This window comes from Aedes aegypti, chromosome 2, assembly GCF_002204515.2.
Source record: "Aedes aegypti strain LVP_AGWG chromosome 2, AaegL5.0 Primary Assembly, whole genome shotgun sequence".
NCBI lineage: Eukaryota > Metazoa > Arthropoda > Insecta > Diptera > Culicidae > Aedes > Aedes aegypti.
Window position 1 is genome coordinate 296,884,031 of NC_035108.1, and position 22,426 is coordinate 296,906,456.

Sequence of the window (22,426 nt, forward strand, 5' to 3'; positions counted from 1 at the left end):
CTCTAGGAGGTTTTTTTTTAAATCCTTCACTTCTAGAGGTTTATCGGAAAAATTCGTACTATTGGTTCCATCATGAATATGGTCCGGAGGTTCTTCCATGTAGTTTCTCCAGCTGTTCCTTCTGGTAGTGTATCCATGAGATTCCTCCAAAAGCTCTTAGAGGAAATTCTTCCAGGAAGATGCTACAGGATGGTCTTTCGGGAAGTTCTTTCAGTATGCTCCTTCGGAATTGTGACTTCCTTTGTAATTTCCTTCGGAGTTCCCTGCGGAATTTCTTTTGGAGTTTACTTTACACACTTCGAAAAAATCGTGTGATTTTGTGTCATTAAAGACCGACATATTAAAGCGAGCTAAATGACACGAAATTAGGTATGAACTTAATTTTACACGATACCAGATTATACAGATTTGTAAAATTACTCGGCAATATTTTGTTCGTGTAATTTTACACGTAGACGTATTTTCGTTGTCAACATAACCTCAATCAACAAATCCTGCCTACTGCACTAGGAAAGCCAATGAACCCTTGATGTTTCTTCCGATCCGGAACCGTGCGGCTGTATAGTGAACCACTTTGCAACAAACAACGCAATACTTCAATGCTGCATGATGTGTGAACTCTACTTTTGCCAATATGTCAGGCTTCTAAATCACATGTATAAATCTAAATATTATTATATCATCTTAACACCCATGCCTTGTTCGGGCAAAAATAATATAAAACAAAATACTGCATCGTTATAATTGCACTTTATTTGGTAGTTTTTGTCACAATGAAAATGTGCTCTTTTGATAGACCACCCGATGCTTCCATATTATTTTATTGCTCAGCACTATTGTTTTCGATGGAATCCAATTATCGCTTATTAATTCTAAATATGTATATATCTGTCATTACACTACGGCCACCAAAAACACCAGTTCACATTTATAGATAATGAGTAAAACCTCAAACAAGGAAAGAAACCTAGTTAGAATGCAAGGAATGTTTTTATTACGCACGACTGCAAAACATGGATGACATTTGAGATCACCGGAGTGGTTGTGTCCCCGGTCTTGTAAATTTACAAGACTCATGCCTCACAATTGAGTTCAGCATTTCAATATTCCAGGAATGTATCCGAAATGATTATACATTAATTTTACAATGTTGACAATCACGTTTGTTTAACATATGAAGTAAAATTGAATCATGTTTCAATTTCCGTCATGGTTCATTCAGTCAGATTCTGCCAATGAGTCACTGTTAAAATTGAGATTTTTTTAGTGTGTAGACATTCGTTTGGAATTCACTGGAGAATTAATTTTAGAATTTTATTTGGAACTAGTGGTCCCGGCAAACTTCGTCTTGTCATCAAGAAGACTGTTGAAAAATGCCATGAATCATCCCATACAAACTGACATTTCAGTTCACACCCGTTTAATTGAATTTCCCGGAAACTTTCCCAAACCTTTTCTTCATACGAACACGTCGGAACCCATGAAGAAGACAGCAGTGAAAGAATTGTAAAAATCGGTTTTCCCATTCTCAAGCCATTTCGTGACATACAAACAACATTCCATTTTTATTTATATAGATTCCATTCGGAATGACCTTTGGAACTTTTTTCGAAATTCCTTGAGAATATTCTTTGAAATTTCCTTCGGAACATTCATTGGAATTTCCGGAAGGGATTTCGGAGCGATTTCTGAAGGAAAGTTGACAGGAATCCCTAAAGCAATTCATGATAAAAATTTCGGAAGAACCCATGAAGAAATATCTGGAGAAAATTGTAAGCATTTTCTTGGAACATGTAGACAAATTTGTGAAGGAACTTCAAGTTGAATTTCCCAATGGAAATTTCAATGGAAATTCTGAAGGAAATTCCGAATAAAATCCAAAAGGAATTCCGAAGGAAACTCTGTAGAGAATTTCAAAGGAAGAATACATCGAAGGAAATTTGAAAAACATTTCGAAGAAAATTTCTGAGTAAATTCCAAAAAAATTCCGAAGAAAACTTCAAAGGATATTGTAAAGTAATTTTCGAAGGTAATTCCACGAAATTCCGAAGGAAAATCCAAAAAAAAAATCTCAAAAGAAATTGTGAAGAAAAATCCGAAGGAAATTCAAAGGGACATCTGGAAAATAAGGGAATTCCGAAGAAAATTCCTAAGGAAATTCCAAACGAAATTTCAATGGAAATCCTAAGGAAAATTCCAAAGAAAATTCCTTAGGAAATTTAAATGGAAATTCCGAAGAAAGTCCAAGAAAATTCTGAAGGGCAAATATTGAAGAAAATTTGGAAAGAATTTTAAAGGAAATTCTGAAACGAATTTCATGGGACATTCTGAAGGGGATTTCGAAGGGAATTCCAAAAAAAAACTCCAAAGGAATTTCGAAGAAAATTCCGAAAAAAAAACACTCGGAGAAATCCAAAGGAAATTCCAGAAGAATTTTTGAATGTAATTCCAAGAAATTCGGATAGAAAATCCAAAAGAAATCCTTAAAGGAAATTCCAAGAGAAAATCGTAGTAAATTCCAAAGAAAATTCCAAACGAATTTTCAAAGGAATTTCCGAACGAAATTTCAACGGTAAATCCTATATTAATTTCAAAGAAAATTTCGAGGGAAATAATTATAATTTAAAATATCGAGAAAATCCTGAAGGACAATTCTGTAGGAAAACCCAGGAGAAGTTTCTGGTCGAATTATCAAAGATGTTCTAAACGAATGGAAAAATTACCTGATAAAACCATGGAGAACTTGGAATTTTCTTAAAAAATATTTTAAAACAATCTTTGAAAAAATTAATGATGCAATATTTAAAGTAATTTCTGTGATTATTCTTGGAAGAACCTAGGTGTATTTTTAAGGTATCGAATTCAAAATTTTAAAAGAAGCTTATGAATATTCTTATAAGAATTACATGGGAAATAATCGTAGAAAAATCTGTCAGGTGCTACCAGCCCTGTGAAGTGTTTCTGGAAGGACTCACAGAGAAAATCCAAGATGTGCTGGAGGAACTACTTGTGAAGTTTCTGGAAAAATTTGCATAGAAATAGTTTTTCGAAGCGTTCTTAGAAAAACGCCCACGAAGTTTTCTCAGAAATAACGAGCAAAATTATAAAATACATGTTGGATCTTTAGTAAAAAAAAATCCAAATGTTAGTCGTGGAAGAATTGTCTTGGGTTTATTACCGGGTTGTTAAATGTATAGCAAAACCAAAAATCTCAATTTTGTAAATTTGAAATTTTGGCCACGTATTTGCTCTAGTTACTCCTCTGTGCCAGCGGTGGCGGCCGGAAAATGCGAGAGAGAGAGCGCGCGCGACGTTATGTGAGAGGAAAATCCCGATGCTCGATTCGAGATTTTTGTACGGCCGTGGATGCAATTTAACACAAAACCGTTTGCCCTTGATTCGACACTCAGCTCTTGGAAGCCGACGTGAACAGACGCTAGTTATCAACGGTAAGTGGCCGTCCCCTATCTTTGTGCTGATTAAATAACATATTCAGTGACATTTTCCTAAGGAGATTAAGAGTTAGAGTGAATAAGTGGTGACAAGTGAAAATATTTTGATAAATGTTTCTAATCAGCTGAGTTTTAGTTTGAGGAAGATGTGTGCAGTGCAGTGAAAGTTATAAAGGGTTTGGTAACATTTTACCGGCATCCGGTAGATGTGTAGAGTGGAAATTTTTGAGCTAACGCCCTTCAAATGTTATGTGACTCACCTAAGTCTTTCATATTGCTGAACTGATTGTTGTACAAACAATTGAAACAATTTGAATGACTATTAAAACAGTCTAGCAAAAATCTGAAAAATAGCTGCTATGCAAAAAAATCGCTTTGCAAGCCGCTCAGCAACTTTCACCTAAAACAGCAGATTTACATCAGTTACTGCTGCAACGTAATCTTAGTCCTGATAAGGGCCCCAAAAGTAACCGACATCAGTCACTTCTGGTTGAAAATGTACACTTATTGAACCGCTAATCGAGCCGGGATGAAAATTTTTCTCCATTCGACCTCTAAGCGACCTTCTCCTCTGTACGGTCGGTCGTTCTCATTCGAGGTTGTGTCGTGTCGTGGATAGTGGATGTGGATGACGATGTCGTGGAAGGCAAAAGCGGGGTTCTCGTTCGCTTTGCAAAGACATCATGGGCGTACAAGGTTGTATAAGCGCTCAGGCCACTGTGAATAGGGAGGTAAGAGCAGCGGTTGAATATAAGGAGGCAGGCGGCGCGCAACGTGGTTTAGGGAGAAAGAAAATGGATGCTTGGATCCTTCATCCATCCAAAAGGGTTTCCTATGCATTCATTATCGGAAATTTCGATGGTTGAAGTTCTTATGTCCTGAAATTAATGAAATTTAAAAATTCCAATTTACAATCTTTGAAATGTTAATTGAACATATGAAACTAACAAGCAATGGAGCTTGCGCCTTATGTCCTCTTTTACATTCAATCAGTGTGCCTACACTGAGGCAAAACAACTTAATAATTTCTTAAGGAATAATTATGATTTGGCGCCAAAACGATTATTGTTGAAATTTGTAAGTTTTACTTATGATTTTGGTGAAGAATTTCAGTAATGAATTTCATAAGTCAATCAATGAAATTCGGTAATAAACGCAATGGTATTAACTAAATTGTATTATCAATCGATAATGTTGTTCACCTTTTATTTCAGGCGTGCACAAAAATTGACATGTTTTGATAACATGTGATCTGTTTTCGATTAACTTGTACTCAACATCGAAAGCGGAGTAGTTCTTCTAGCGATTGCTACACTGATAAAAATCCACACGCTCGATCCGTGTGTTTAAAATTATGGATCGATTCATGAACGTCCATATCGATTTGCTATGATTTTCTTGCAAACTTCGTGTGTGTTACACATTAAATTCCTGTGTTTTGCTTCATGGATTGATTCATCAACCGACAACAGGGATTCCATATTTTTTCCACATAAGTTCCCGAAGCTTTCTCTTCAGATTCGTATGTGTCAACCTATGGAAGCATAGATCATCACTCCAACATGGATTCAGTGTGTTTTGCTTATGGTTATCTTGTGTCATAACCATCATGTTCAAGTTGGTCGATTCATTGATTTGCGCAATGAGATTGTTATGATGAAATCCATGAGCTATGCTATCGATTTCCATGTTCAAAGCTTCTAAATTGTTTGTGATCAACCCATGGGATGCATAGTGAACTGAACTGCGGTTGGACCTCGTGTCGAACGATAGTCATCATCATGCTTCCAAAGAGAAGAAGCAAATTTTGAAGCTGAAAGTGTTAGATGAAAATTTGTGAATTCGATTTTTCTTTTATTAGTGAAGTTGTCCGATATACGAGAATTCTACCTTTCTATAAGAAAACATTGATTATAATGTATAGTTTAGTAGAAAAATCGGATTCCACTAACAAATTTTCCTGGCTTTCAGTTTCGAAAAAAATGGAATATGCTTATCCTTGGCTTCCCAAATTATGGATTTGCGGCGCCCCGCTTGTTGCTGGCTCACGGGTTTGAAAAAAAAAATCAAGAGAGCTTGCGACAAGCAGAGGAGCCTCGGATCCATATTTTGGGGAGCAAAAGTTTTTCTACCAAATTTCTTCTTTCAGTCCCATGACATTTATGGTCTATCACACATGACTATCTAAAGCTACTACATTTCGAATTCAATAAGCAAATCAGTTGGTTTTCATGATTTAATATTTGGAAATTCATGTTTGTTTCACATGACAACCTAATGTTGATACACATGTCATTATACCGTGAAATCAATGATGAAATCCATATGGCTACCACACTCAAATCATGTGGTTTTCCTCATTGCGCAAATCTATAAGTAAAATACACGACCTTGACGTGTAGATTTTTCTCAGTGTATGATAATTATTTCAAGTAATTGTTGTTAAAGAATTCAAAGCTCTCACTTATGAAACTTATGATCCCATTTTCGAAATGTTTAAGCGTGCAATGAAACCATAATTTGGTTGGTTCATAAGTCTTGATTTATGGAAAACCTAAGTATTTTTGCCTCAGTGTACTACTTGAAAACCTGGAATTATCAGGGAATTTTATTTCAACTAAAAAAAACTGGGAATTTCGGCCATCCTCAAAGAAATTATTTTGAGGCAGTAGTTTATGGTAGAATATATACGCGATGAGAAATTCTGGACGCAAAGCAAATTTTGTGGCACAAAATTTTTTCGACTATGCCGCTATCAAGCAAAGCATTACTGGAGCTGTTTAATTTTATGACTGTTTGCTGTTTTTTTATTTAGTATAAAATATACTGACTAGAAATCAGTGCTGCCTCAGATTGCCAAGTTAATAAAAGCATGTTTTGTTCCAAGTTCAATTAGGATTTTATCGGGTAGGATTTTTTTCGATTTCCCAAATCAGTATTGGCTGTAAAAACACATTCAAGGTACAACTGAACAGGTTTCGGATAATAATATCCTAAATCTATCACAACTTGCTCAAAAACTTTTCCCAAAAGTCTTGAACAGCTGAAATACCATGCTAGAGGTAAAAAAACTGAACAAGGAAGAGTAACATATTGTGAAAGAACCCCCACTTAATTTTGACACAATTTATTTGGAAACGTTTGTATCATCTCTACAAAGATTTCAATGTGTTTTAAATAAGAACTTTTAACATTTAAACGAAAGAATTTTCCGTTTTGCCATATGTTTTTCGCTAGCATGAATGATAACAAGCAAGTAGGCAGTATATATTTCAGGGTGTCTACTATCTGAAAACAAAACAGGAATTATCAGAGAATTTTGTTCAACATGAATTCTCAGGGAATTTCGATCTAGATCAAGGAAGTGGTTTGAATCAGTAATACAAGATAGAATACGTCCTTTTTGTGACATCGAATCTTTTCAATCAAGAAAATTTGCGGCTGCGCCCCTATAAAAACGCTGCTTGAGATGTTCAGTCCTTAATTTTTGTGACTTTTTAGTTATTCAACATAAAACATATTTAGATAAGGATGCAATTATCTAAACATGTTTTATGATTGGCAAGTTGGTAAAGGCAAGTACAGTTCTCAGTTAAAGTTGGGTGTCATTCATGAACACATGAAACTTGGTTGAGAACATTACAAAAATGTATATCGACTATTTCACAAGCTCTTAATGATATTTTTTCAGTTCCCAAGGAAGGCTTCAGGTAATCTAGTGATTTCTCCAGATTCGTTTCGAAAAATTTTCAGGGATGCTACCAGCAGTTTTTCAAGGGATCCTTCGCAAATTTTGTCAAGAAAATCGTAGAGCACTGCAACGTTATTAGCTTCAGTAATTTTCACATAGATTACTCTGAACCAAACCATCTAGCGGTTATCCCAGGATTTCCTCCAGATATTTTTCAACTGATTCTTTTATCGATTTTTATAGTTGTTTTTTTTTTTCAAGGAGATTTACCACATATTCTAAATGAGTTTTTCCACAAAACTTAATCCCAAAGTTTTGATTTTTTTCCAAGAAATCCTTTAAAAAATCCCAAGCCGGATTCTTTATAAAAATCATCCACGAATATTTTCGGAAATTACTCCAAAAATTGCTTCAGGCATTATTCGATGAAATCTTTCATAACCTTTTTTAATTTAATTTAATTTAACCTCAATGATTTCAATCTGAAATTCCTCATCTGGATGAACGACTAAATTTCAAAAAAAAAAATCTAGTGAAACATTTTGAGCTGTTCAGTAATCGAATCTCTTGTTACATGGTAAAGATGGATAAATTATAAGTGGAATTGCGAAAAATCCACGTGCTTGTGTGGGATTCGAACCCACGACTCTTGTATGCTAGATGAGTGCTTTATCACCTACGATACCAAGCCACTTGGTGACCCAATAACTCAGAAGGTTACAAGTTTCGAATTAAAATCCCAACAGTTCATGCAGACCCTTCTTATTACCCACATCCATCCATCTCTCATTTATTTAGTGTTGAAACTGTTTGCCTATCATACCCACATATTTGTATATTGAAGGGAAGGGCTGCAGAAATAATATTAAGAATATCTGGGGTAATATGCACCCTTTGAGGCAAACAGGTCCATGGTGCCATTTTAGTCTATTTTCGATATAATTGGGAACAATTTTCCACCAAGGTCTGATAGTCAGGATCCCCAACACACGATTTGAAAAGAAAAACTCCACGAAAAAGGTTTCATATTTGTTTTCAAAATATTCATAGAAACTCTAGAAGCCGTTGACTCACCGGGGATGCATATTAGCTCAGAAATCCCTGTTCGTAAATTTATTAGAACTCCAGAATCATTTTTTATATCAGATTCTGCTGAATACTGGCTCGTTCAGATCATTTCATAAACAATCCTGATTTCGTAGAAATTCAAGAAGTTTTCAAACCCGTTTTCCATACAAATATTCAAACAGATCCAGGAGATTGTATTATGTATAAATCTGAACGAAACTTTCACAATTCTGGGAAACACAGAGATGACTGGAACTCGATTTGTTTTGTGTCACACGATGCAGAATAAAACATTGTTCGAAATTGACAAAATACGAGTAAAATGTAAATGTGTGGTTTCTCATTTGTGGATATTTTTTCGACATTTTTAGATGAACTATTTCAACTAATTTGAGCCAATCCATGCTTAAATAATTTTAAGATCAAGAGAAATTGCTCATGAAAGCTCATTATACTGAATTCACATAATTTCGCGCAACAAACTGTTTGTCGTTAAGTCAGAGTGGACCAAGTACAAAACTTGAGAAAATTGGATACCCAATTCTGTCATAAGATGCAAAATAATGTTATCTTCATTGATCTTTGATCAGTTTTGATTAATGTCGAAAACTAAGAGAGATACGTAACAAATTTATTTTGGATGATCAATAAAAAACCGATAAAATTATGCAGTCAGAGTATATCAAATGCTTTTTTCCATAACGATTAACACGATCAGCGCGCTGAGGAATTCGATGTAAGACGCTCCAAGTGATTTGTCAGATTATGGAATGATTCTTCTCCCCATCGATCAATAGAAATTCATGAATATTACATAATTCGATGCATCTGCTTTTAATTACTGGCCATTTACCAGGATAGGTAGTCGGAAATTGCAACTATTTCTGTGCATACAAAGTGGACCAAGTGTCAAAAAGGAATGAACTGTTTGATTATTGCATTTTTTAAGTCAATTCCAGATCCGATAGAAGTATTTGGTAGTTGTAAAGTATCTGTATGGAAAATCCTAGAGTCCGCCTTTTGGACCAGTATATTTTGGTCAGTGGTACTCAAGATTTGTACTTGGTCCACTATGATTGAACGCAAATTCAAATATTTGTGGTCTTCAAGCTATCATAATGTCACTGATTTCAAAATTAAAGTTATGGATTCTTGAAGAATTTACGATACTGTAATACGATACTTGAAGAATTTACGATGTCTGTAATCTGTTTATCTTAAAGATATGAACCCAGTTTGACCATGCAAACACTAAATGATTGTTATTTTCCAAGAAATTGTTCAGTCAGTGTGAACCAAATCACTGAACGGTGCTTTTTAGTTCAGTTTGAGCGACCCAGGTGCACTTAGCCCATCAAAACATCGTTTTACTAGAAATTTGGACTATGTTTTTCCATATTTATTACTTTACATTATATTGTTTGAAAGTAACACAAAGATGTGTGGAAATATTGAACCAAAATTTTCACGAGTTAAAAATTGTAAAGTGTTACACTCAGTCCATTTTCCTCAAAATTTGATGATCTATAAAAATTTTGATATATGTCCCAAATTGTTATAAAGGTCAATGGGCGACCTCTGGCGATTTTTCTTTGCAAAAGTAAGTTTCCCTATACCTAGCAAATCTCATACAAACGTCTCTATAGCAAATCTCATATAACAACTGGAGTTAATTTATAGTTTCATCAATCAAGCTGAAATTTTGCACAAGTGTAGGACCCAACTGCAATTCAGAAAGTGGACTGGAGCGAGAATCTGAATTTTGTCCCACACCAATATAAACCCAACTTGTATAAGTTAGTGAAGAACCATTTTCAAAAGTATTGAATTTTGCGAAATTCCAACAGATTTTTAATCTCAAATTAGAGATGGTGAATCATGCAAACTATGAGTTCGCAAGTCATCATTCTGATGAAGAAAATCAATAATCATTCAGTCATTTTCGGTGCTATTTGTAATTCATCTCGATATAATCGCCTCTTGTGAAGAGAGCAGATGGTTACTGCATTCAATTCGCACCTAAAAATAACCTCATGTACAGTACACTGACCCCGTTGGCTATCTCTAACGACTAATTGTTGACGCTGCACTGCACCTATCGCTGAACTTGAACTTGGCTAATCGTGACTTTCACAGTGACATAATGATCTTACTCAACCGAAGGTCTAATTTTATCCTTTTTTTCCCCACATTTCAGTACTAAACCACTCAACTCACCATGTCGAAGATCGGAATTAACGGATTCGGCCGTATCGGCCGTCTGGTCCTGCGTGCCGCCGTCGACAAGGGCGCCCAGGTCGTCGCCGTCAACGATCCCTTCATCGGCGTTGACTACATGGTGTACCTGTTCAAGTACGATTCGACCCACGGTCGCTTCAAGGGAGAAGTCTCCGCCCAGGACGGTCACCTGGTGGTCAACGGTATGAAGATCCAGGTCTTCCAGGAACGTGACCCCAAGGCCATCCCATGGGGCAAGGCCGGAGCCGAATACATCGTCGAGTCGACCGGTGTCTTCACCACCATCGACAAGGCCTCTGCTCACTTGGAAGGCGGAGCCAAGAAGGTCATCATTTCGGCCCCATCCGCCGATGCCCCGATGTTCGTCGTCGGTGTCAACCTGGATGCTTACAACCCATCGATGAAGGTTGTTTCGAACGCTTCCTGTACCACCAACTGCTTGGCTCCATTGGCCAAGGTTATCAACGACAACTTCGGCATTCTCGAGGGTCTGATGACCACTGTGCACGCCACCACTGCCACCCAGAAGACCGTCGATGGTCCCTCTGGTAAGCTGTGGCGTGATGGCCGTGGTGCTGGACAGAACATCATCCCAGCTGCCACTGGTGCTGCCAAGGCTGTCGGTAAGGTCATTCCAGCTTTGGACGGTAAGCTGACCGGTATGGCTTTCCGTGTCCCAACCCCCAACGTCTCCGTCGTCGATCTGACCTGCCGTCTGAACAAGCCTGCTACTTATGCCCAGATCAAGGCGGTGGTCAAGCAAGCCGCTGATGGCCCAATGAAGGGAATTTTGGACTACACCGAAGAGGAGGTCGTCTCCACTGACTTCGTTGGTGATACCCACTCCTCCATCTTTGACGCCAAGGCTGGAATCCAGCTGAGCGACACTTTCGTCAAGCTCATCTCCTGGTACGACAACGAATTCGGCTACTCCAACCGTGTCGTCGACCTGATCAAGTACATGCAGACCAAGGATTAAATTATTTAAACCTTCATCTACTCCCCCCAACCAATTCTCAGGGCTTGAGGCCGCTGATCTGCTAAACATAAACGTTGCGTATCACACACACACACACACCGTACACACAGTAAAAAACCAACACCTCAAGTGAAAGTACTAAGAAACCCTCCTGTAAGAACACGTTCAACAAGGGAGGAACCATGATTACTACACACTATTCTGTTTAGTTGATAAGGTTAATGATAATAATAATAATAAATTTAACTGCTAAAACTATAGAAAAAATGCTGAAAATTAATTATACCTGTTGTGTATTGTCAAGACATTGATAACGAAGTAAAATGCAAACAATCGCTTAAGGTTAGAGAGAGACAGACAAGGAACTACGTAATATCACTTGTGCGCGCGCATGGCCCTCCGCATCCTACTACACCATCACCCAGGGATGCCCCGGCGAGAGCCGATGTGGCGCGCGAATCCGAAGTCGAACAACGGATCGATAATAATCATGTATTTCATTTTGAAAATGATGCATTATGGAAAGGAATAAAACCCTAGATTGTTACTAGTCGAAAATCTGGTGCCTGGCTGAGTTCTTGAATATCACATGAGATCCCTGTGATTTGGAGTGTACTTCGAAATGCCCAAGAAGACGAGAGAGGTTTTTGCATCGCCGGAGTGAAAGTTTTATTTCATTTTTGCGTCTCGGTGGGTAGCTTCTTGTAGGACAGTCGAGGGTTGAATATCAACTAGTGAGCTCGTTTCATGCTCTTGTTTCATATGATTGAAATATGATGGTTCACTTTATAATCGAGAAGGAAATATACGTTTATGCATTTGTTCAACACACAAGAGTCGAGGAAAGTCGAGTCTAATATACGACACTGGTTACGCGGCCCTAGGTGGTCAATTGAGGAATTTTTCCACATGGTCGACAGGATGATAGCACTACGAAACGTGTTTTTGTCTCTAGCACCAAAATACCGCTATTCACTTAATTAAGAGTTGCTGAATCCATTGCCGTTTTCAGAAATATAGCACGTCTAGTTTTTGGGATATTGGCTGTTGAAAATGCAAAAAATGACGATTTCAGCCAACTTGTATGCAAGTTTGCCAGCTTGTAAGGCAATTTATTTGCTTAATTTGCCACAGAATTCAAACTTTATGTGTATAACAACACTTTTCATCAAAGTTTGTAATACTTTCGATGCGGAAAAGCTATTTTTTGATGGTTGAGAGGTTTTTTTTTGCCATATAGAAGAAACGAAGAATTTTGTATGGAGACTGCAAGCATGTTAAAAAAATCGGTTTAATCGAAATTTATTCGTGCAATTTCAATCAAATTATATCTGAAATGAAAGTTCAAGTTCTATTTTGCATGTTTGATGGATTAGATTACAAAAAAGTTTGATAAATTTTACTCTAAATTTCATGTAAACATCAATAAAACCAGTGTTTTATACAACTTTGGTGACCTGTAGCTAAAAATTGTGACGTGCTGGAACATTTCTGAGAATGGCATCAGATTTAGCAACTTCAAATCTACCAGAGACACATAATTTGATCCTTGAGACACGCAAATATATAATTTTTGTTGCGCTGTGTAGCCGTACTAGCTAATCCGCAGCCAGTAGTGATAGCTGGTGATTTTAATGCATTGGGCAGTGGAGTGAAGTAGCCGCTGCACCAACCAAAGTGGCCAACTATTGATGGAAACCATGATCGCATTAGAGCAGGCAAATGTGGGTACAGTGAGTACCTTCTGCAGAAATGGTGCAGAATCGATTATTGACGTGACGTTTTGTAGTCCTAACCTTTAAGGTGATGCGTTTATTCTCATCAAAGTTCGATTTCGTTCAAATTTGATGCGGTAAAGCGGTTTTGGCCCAGATAGCCGTAGCGGTAAACGCGCAGCTATTCAGCAAGACCAAGTTGAGGGTCGTGGGTTCGAATCCCACCGGTCGAGGATCTTTTCGGGTTGGAAATTTTCTCGACTTCCCAGGGCATAAAGTATCATCGTACCTGCCACACGATATACTCATGCAAAAATGGTCATTGGCATAGTAAGCTCTCGGTTAATAATTGTGGAAGTGCTCATAAGAACACTAAGCTGAGAAGCAGGCTCTGTCCCAGTGGGGACGTAACGCCAGAAAGAAGAAGAAGAAAGCGGTTTTGTCAGACCATCCGCGACTTCTTTATCAGTGGATTCATAGTTCAGAACGACGACAGGTCTTCCAGTTCCAGGTAAGCTTGCACAGCAAACTTCCATATCGGCCAACTATCGCGTCCTGTGAGCCGCGCGATTCCCGGAAGGCTCGAAATGCTGCGGACTGCTCCACTTCGAGCTGCATCAGCATTATTATCGCTAGCGCTCGAGCTTCCGGCTTGCATTTTTATTCGATTTCGCGAAAAACGATCGAAACAGCGGAGCATGTCGTTTTCGGTTGCCCGCGTTTCATTGTTGTGAGAGATCGCATGCTTACTACATGCAGAGGGGACACGTCCCCGTACAATATAATCCAGAGAATGTGTGCGGATGCCGAGTGCTGAAATGCAGTAACTACGGCTGCCACTCACATCATGTTAGAATAGTCGAACAAGAGGATTGTCCTTGCCGAGGCTGGTCCCTTGTAACATAGTTTAAGTCGGCTAGGAGAAGCAGTGTGCCTGGGCTACTTCTGCTACATGTTTTTTTTATAATAGAGTACAAAAAAGCTTCAAAAGCCTGGCCTGTTGTGTGTTGGTGTACCAGCCTAGCATCATGATACGGTACTTTCTACGTATCCGGGAAATGATGGTTTTCTTGCACATAGCCTGACGAAGCAAAGTAACGGATGCTTCCTCGTTGCAGTGGTTTGTTGCGTAACTGCAAAAAACCAGAAGTCAATTTGGTTTTGTTTGTTTTACCTTGGCCGACAGTGCCAAATTTATAGTGACATAATTTTACCGCTATGGAGTAAAGCAAACAAACGTGCGCGAGAACTTTTTTACTTACGCAGCTTTCTGGTTTGCTTAGCCCTATAGGCGGCGGGTAATCGTATTGTTTTGCTTAAGTTTTTCATTTCAGCCACACCACAAACCGAGAAGAACGGTGACTCACATGCGGATTTTGTTACGCTCATCGCTCACGGATCGTTAGAACAAGACGACAAGTTCTACCAATTAAGAGAGTGAGTTCCTCTTCAGGGGGTGGAATCAACCCTTTAAAAACCGACCCGCCAAGATGGAAGAGCCTCGGTGTGAAGAAAGTGTACGACGTCCACAGTTCTGACGGTCCCCCAGTTCGGACGAGGTGTGCCGTTCGTTTTCGACATTTTCGTTCAAAGTTCAGTGGGCATTTTCTGCCAAATTGACGAGCGGGCCAATTCGGGTCGGGAGTGTTTGGTAGTGATATAAGGTGGATAAAGTATAGGTGGATAAAGTATATTTCGGGAAATTGGTGGAACCACCCACATACGCTATCAGAATCGAGGGTAAAGTGAAAGTGTCTCAATCGATTCCTTAAGAACGATTCTAGGGGGGGAAAGCTAGTGAATTGTGACGACCTTTTAGTAATAAATAAAATTGTTAGAAGGAAACAGAGTGATCAATATTCCGAAAGAAAAACCAGTGACCTAGCCGGGGGGGGGGCCCGCTACAAGTGGTGACAGCGGAAAAGCGTTTCTTCAAAACGCCGGCCGCCAACATTTTCAGACTGGACATTTTTAGACTGGTGTGATAAGAATCGAGAAGAAATAAAAGTGTTGGGGGAGAATCCGTATAAGGAAGAAAACCTCGTGCAACGTAATTGGAAACAAAGATTTCTAGCAAGTATTTCCAGCAGTTGAGGCAGCTGCGCAGAAGATGAGGATCGCGATGATAAGGACGAATCCGCGGTGAGTGTGTACTATTTTCTTCTTTTCCTAAGTTAAGCTCTAAACTCTTAAAAAAAAAAAAAAAAACTCTGACTGCGATCCAATTTCCTCAGTTGTATTATATATTTAAAAACCTTGGTTTTCTGTTCCATTGTACATATAGAGCCGATAAGGATAAGTTTTTTTTCCTTCTTTTGAACTTTCAATATAAGAAGACTGTTGAAACAAGTTTTAAAAAATAATATCGATGATTATAAAGTGAATGAAATAGCGTAGATTTTAAGCCACTAGTGTAACTTTTAAGAGAGGGATAACACATCTTTACATTAGGATTATCGAACGGAATTGAACAAACCCTTCTACTATTCTGCTTTGGTTGCATGAGGGATGAGTTTTTCTCCAAATTGCATTTACTTCTACCTATCTCGAGTCTAAGCGCGATTGTAGGGCATATTCGGTAAACTTTAACGTACTTATTTATTTATTTATTTGACGTCAAACATTTTGTAGACCATTCTAAATTACATTGTGTTCTTAATATCTATGTGTTTATATACTATAAGTTTCTTGAGTATACTCGATTCAATATTATTTTGATTTCTCAAAAGAGATTGCCAATTTTCGTTATCTAATTTCAGTCTAATATTAGTATAATTGGCTCTACTATAATCGAAAATATTCTCATACTCACATTCGTGAGGAGTATGATAAATATGCACAAACTTAGAATATTCTATTGCCGTGTGAAACGCTTCAATTTTTTTGAAATTGACTCACTTACACAGGAATCTTCATGCATATTTGTCAATAAAAATATCAAGGTAACAGTTTTGTTTATTTTTTACGTGATTTATTTGATTAAGGCCTAAGGATGCAGTTTTGTCAAAAATAAATTGCAAAGTTTCATTATCGCCAACAACAGGGAGTAGTATACTCTCGTTTTCAAAATCAGGAATGAAATCTGCATTACGTTAATTGAAATCGCCATAAATATGCACCTTGTTTTCGGGAGGAAGTTGATTTATGATTTCTTCTGCTATCAGGAAAAAACTCTCGTATGTTGACTTACAAGCCTGATCTGGGGGAAAGTAAACTAATACAAAATATGAGTTTCTTTACCAATATTTGATTTAACCCACACATGCTCATATTCTTTAAAGTTAGGTCAAGCAATGATTTCATAACTGAAATTTGATCATATTGCAACAACAACTCTTGAATGTAAATAATTTAAACAAAATATGGAGGAATTCCCATCTGATGAATACATATATACATTAAAGCAGAAACACTCACAAACACAAGTAAAGAAAAATAGGCCAAATATTTAGCAGATAGTGATAAAATCTTTAAAAGTAGCGAAAATTTTCATTTTTCTGTAAATTTTCTTCTCCAATGTTCTTTTATTAAGCTGTAGCGACTATTTATTAGCATGTCTTCTTTTTGTTTTAGCTGCAGATCAAGTTAAGATTCGCGAAAAGTACAGGTTTTTAGAAACTCAAAACAATGTACACACACTTATAATTACTGCATTAAAGCCAACCGATAATGATGGAACAGTTGAAGTTCATAAATTTGCATAAGGAACGATCTCAAAACCAATCAAATATATTTAAAGCAAACAGAAAGTAAAGAACAAACACGCAAATCTCTCACACAAGTGTTGGAAAGGCAGCACAGAAAACGAGTGCATTTTTACGCCAATGGAAATATGTGGCAGTCAAATTTTCCTCCCCAAGTAACAATTTCAGTGTTTTTTTATCTTAGATGTTATTTATGGATGTTACATTAAAGATGTTTTCATTCCTAACAGTTTTAATGAAGCATTGCAAAGTTCCAAACGTTCTTTTCGGTAAAACCCACTTTTAAATGCTTTGTATATATCTACAAGATCTCATCTTGCTTGTCTTGTCAAGGCATAAGTAAAACTTCTAAGTCATGTTAAAGCCGTCTTAAATCTCATGATGCATGTTATTGAAATGCAGTCTGCGTGTGGTTATCAATATCATTATGTTGATAATGATAATCATGTAGTGAATCACGAATTAATCAGAACGCAAACATAGAAATGAAAAAAAAAATCCTCTCGAAGAATTAACAGACCATCGCATACTTTTCCCATACTTGCCTGAACTTCCCGTTTTAATGGGACAACTATGCTGCACACAACAGCTGAGCTGCACAAAAAAAAAAAGCTTTCATTTTTCAGACACTTATCACTTACCGTTTTACGCATCAGTACAACCGTTCAAGCACGAAATTTCAATTTATGATTGGGATGACATGAAATCATTCTAAAAATGGAATGGAGTAAAATATTGGATAGCCAATAATGATGTTGTAATTGTGGCGCGTTGCTGTAAATCGAAAAATTTTATGTCACTCCACCAGTAAATTTTTATTGGCAGGAGTTTCACGCGATCGTAAGAAAATTTTCTGCCACACAAAAAAATGTTTATTTTAATTGATTATTATGAGTCGGCAGACATCATGATGATTTCAAAATCAAAAATGTTATGGTTGGTGTTTGTTCAATCATAAGCTCTTAACATTGGTTTTATTCCGATATATATTAGGATATCGACAAAGATTTAATACCGCTAATTGAGCTCAATAAGGCTATACAATAGCTCTTATGAATGTTTTATACCATACCACAGGGGTAGATCTATTCATACGATACAAAACTAAAAAGTTTAGAAACTGTTTTAAGGTATAGTCTTAACAACCTCCTATAGTGTGGGCCTTTTCGGGCTTAACGGAATTTTATCAAAGGCTTATTAAGGCTAATAAGTTCTAAAATGAGTTTTTACGATATGGTGGTAACAACAGCTTGTAGTAAATGAAAAAACTAAAAATGTTACTTGGGTCGCCAATCGACTTGTGCGTCGGTCGGCCGTGTAAATCTTTTGTACATATTATTTTCTCTAGGTTCAGAAGGCTCAGAAACAATCGAACGCAAACTTTGCTTGTTTTGAAAACCTCGTTCTAAAGTATAGATATCCAGAGGACAGAAATGTAAAAATTGAAAAGATGCATAAAATTTTTTGCAATCCCATTCTAGAACCCCAGGGAAATATTATTTTGGACGAAGTAAGGGCTCTGCCACCAGTGCCACCCCGCTCATTAGTACAAGAAATGGGAGAAACCTATATGGATCCAACACCAGAAAAAGAAGTAGCGATAGAAAATATAACACAAACAATATCGCCAATGTCAAGAAATCCTGAAAACAAAGAGACAATGAAAATAACACCACTCCGAGTAAAGTGGTAAAATGAGAAAAAAAACATAATATACTAAAGATAAATGTGAACAAAGGAATAACAGTTGAACCTTGAAAATGAAAAATTAGGGGCGTGGGACATCAACCAGAGAAGTGACGTGCCTACAGCTAATTATAACAAGAATGCGTCCGTCAAACTCAGTTTTGAACGTACCGAAGGGCTGGAAAAACCAGAATAGGAAACTATTCTGTAAGGGTCGTTACCCTCTGGAAAAGTATGAAAAGCAATATAAATGGGAATAGAAAGATTATAAAGAGAATATACATATGAAGAGGAAAAGACACCCTTCAAAGAATAACGAAGCATCGAAGAGGAAAAAGACACCCTTCGCAATGAAAAGCAATATAAATGGGAATAGAAAGATTATAAATAGAATATACATATGAAGAGGAAAAGACACCCTTCAAAGAATAATAAAGTATCGAAGAGGAAAAAGACTCTTCGCAATGAAAATGGGAATAGCAGGAATAATGACATTGATAAGAAGATCCATAAGGGAAAAGAATATGAAACTGGTTGGGGTCCTGAAATACATACTCTGGATTTTAATGTAATAGTAGAGGATCAATATGATGAAAATATGAAAACTTAAGAGAATTAAGAGAGGGTTTACAAAAAGCCCTTGCAAATTTAAAAGAAATTATGGGAAATTGAAAACAAACTTTGGGACAAACCATTTTTATACCTTGAATTAATATGAGCAAACGAGGTTTTCATTCACAGATCCTGCCTGCAACCTCAAAAGAAAGGGGGGAGGTCACCAAGCGAGAAAGAACAAACCTTACAGATGGAGACGGATAACGGATCAGTACAGAAAGAAGGTATCCTAGATATAAGAAAATGAAAAATTTTACAACTTGAGAAATTTAAAAAAAAATTAATAAATCAAAACTTGAACTGCAAAAACAAAACAAACTAAAAACAAATTGACTTAAAGTCGAAAGTTTCACGAAATTTTAAGAAAATGATTTATTTTACTTCGTCAAACAAATAATGCTAGAAAAACACTATTCTTTGACATATTTAAAGTTGTATATATTACACGTAGAAGGTATGAAAGATAATGTATAAATATTGTAAGCTCAAGCGAAAACAAAAACAAAAAGGAAAAAGAGACCAACAAAATCCACAAAAGATATTAAAATCCTTTAAAACTGAGCAAAACGAAAAGATGTGAGATTTCCAAAAAAAAAAAACACAACAAATAAATAATAGAAAAAAATATATATATATATATTGGGACTCACCAAACTGTAGATAGTAGGATAGTAGATATGAATAGTTCTACCATATAGTAGGAATAAAATACAATAGAATAATATAGAATAGGAAAATAGGTCATAGGCAGCAGTAGTCCTTTGGAGTGTACACTGTTCCACCGAAGGAGAGTGAAAGTAATCATCGGGAGCGCCAAAGAAGGAAGACAGTGGAACAACGAACGTGTAATGGTTGACATCTAGAATTCGTACAAATCACCACCCGTCGCGTCTTGATCGAATAACCATTCTGATGTTGAAGTAGATGATGTAAAAGGGAGGAATGATGACGTAAACATAGCACGAAATGGAGATGTGACAAGCTGGAGCTGAATAATAGATGATTATCCAAGATAACGGTTATCCAAGATAACGATTATCCAAGGTAACAAAGAAAAAAAATTGACATATTAATGTCTTAAGTAAACAATTTTACTTTGAACTTGGTCAGAAAAGCCAATATGATATAACGGACAAATCGAACATAGCTTAGACAAGAAAGGCCATTGGTGCCGACAACGATTCGTGCACAGAGGACAAATTCACCTCAGTTGTTCATGATACTACGAAAAGTCATCAACATAGACAAAAATGGGACAATAGGCTACATCAAGTCACGAAGGAAATTAGATGCCGATTACCATTGAGATCAAAGATTCAGAAATGAAGCTAGCAAAAAGACGAAAGGAGTCGACAGAAATGGATGGTGGACACAACAGTGGGCACAACGAAGGATGACCCAGCGGTTAGAGAATATAGGAACACAAATTCTTTATAATGTACATAGCGAAGGAATCAGTTAACGTTTTAAATGTTAGAACCAAAAATAGGTTGAGTAGGGATTTTACATGTACCAACAATAATTATTCTAGCAAGCCAAATATGCCTTCTCCGTGTTTTTAATTCAAAAGGATTTAATTAAAAACTCGAATGGTTGGGGCGTATGTACCAGCCTAGCATCATGATACGGTACTTTCTACGTATCCGGGAAATGATGGTTTTCTTGCACATAGCCTGACGAAGCAAAGTAACGGATGCTTCCTCGTTGCAGTGGTTTGTTGCGTAACTGCAAAAAACCAGAAGTCAATTTGGTTTTGTTTGTTTTACCTTGGCCGACAGTGCCAAATTTATAGTGACATAATTTTACCGCTATGGAGTAAAGCAAACAAACGTGCGCGAGAACTTTTTTACTTACGCAGCTTTCTGGTTTGCTTAGCCCTATAGGCGGCGGGTAATCGTATTGTTTTGCTTAAGTTTTTCATTTCAGCCACACCACAAACCACGAAGAACGGTGACTCACATGCGGATTTTGTTACGCTCATCGCTCACGGATCGTTAGAACAAGACGACAAGTTCTACCAATTAAGAGAGTGAGTTCCTCTTCAGGGGGTGGAATCAACCCTTTAAAAACCGACCCGCCAAGATGGAAGAGCCTCGGTGTGAAGAAAGTGTACGACGTCCACAGTTCTGACGGTCCCCCAGTTCGGACGAGGTGTGCCGTTCGTTTTCGACATTTTCGTTCAAAGTTCAGTGGGCATTTTCTGCCAAATTGACGAGCGGGCCAATTCGGGTCGGGAGTGTTTGGTAGTGATATAAGGTGGATAAAGTATAGGTGGATAAAGTATATTTCGGGAAATTGGTGGAACCACCCACATACGCTATCAGAATCGAGGGTAAAGTGAAAGTGTCTCAATCGATTCCTTAAGAACGATTCTAGGGGGGGAAAGCTAGTGAATTGTGACGACCTTTTAGTAATAAATAAAATTGTTAGAAGGAAACAGAGTGATCAATATTCCGAAAGAAAAACCAGTGACCTAGCCGGGGGGGGCCCGCTACATTGGCACGGTGTGGGACTCACGTTACGTTAGGTTCCTGTGCCTCGATCCCCCCCGGAACTACATAAGGCAACTTCATCGGGGGAGGGCTGGGCTCATGCACTTCGTCAATCTCAGCCTCTAGCTGTTCTGCTAGTTCCCTGTTGGAGCTTTATGTTGGCCTCGCGTCAGAGCCCTGATGAACTTCTTCTGGACGCTCATGTGCACTTCATTGCTCTACGACGACTCGTTTCTTGCTGCTGTTCGAGCTCTCCTGGTTGACCAGTTGGATGCCGAAGTCGGTCCAGCGATTCCGGTTGAAGGATGACTTCCGGTTCACTGGCGCCCCGGCGTCCCAAAACGATCGATGCTACTTGGCCTAGTCCCCGACGGTGGAGCTAGCCTACTACGCGCTTCTTCATGCCGACTACGCGCTTCTTCATGCTTCGATACTGGCCGGTGGAGTGCCGAAGTCGGTCCAACGATTCCGATTGGAGGATGGCTTCCAATTCACTGGCGCTCCGACGACTCAATGCGGTAATACGCTACGTACTACTCAAAGTAGTCCCAGCGGTCGATCTATCCTACTCCGACGAAGATTTTCCCGGCGGCGGAAGATCTCCCGAACCGATGCTATCCGGGCAGATGCCAAGGTCGGTCCTGCAATTCCGGTGGTGGGAAGCTTCAGGTTAGGAATGAGCCTGTGGGTCCACCTTTCTATCTCCGAGTTAGTCCACTTCTGCTGCCACCTTGCCATTGTGTTCAACCTAATGGTATTCCTCACATTCCTAGTGTCCCTTTGCTG

At 37.9% G+C, this 22,426-nt stretch overlaps 1 protein-coding gene across 1 annotated transcript; it reads left to right on the forward strand.

The window, feature by feature from the left end:
- Positions 1-3,340: 3,340 nt before the first annotated feature.
- Positions 3,341-11,986, forward strand: LOC23687404 (glyceraldehyde-3-phosphate dehydrogenase 1). The gene is made up of 2 exons (XM_011494724.2): positions 3,341-3,449; positions 10,409-11,986. The coding sequence occupies exon 2, from the start codon at positions 10,430-10,432 to the stop codon at positions 11,426-11,428; it is 999 nt and encodes a 332-aa protein (XP_011493026.1). The 5' UTR covers positions 3,341-3,449; positions 10,409-10,429; the 3' UTR covers positions 11,429-11,986.
- The last annotated feature ends 10,440 nt before the right edge of the window (positions 11,987-22,426 follow it).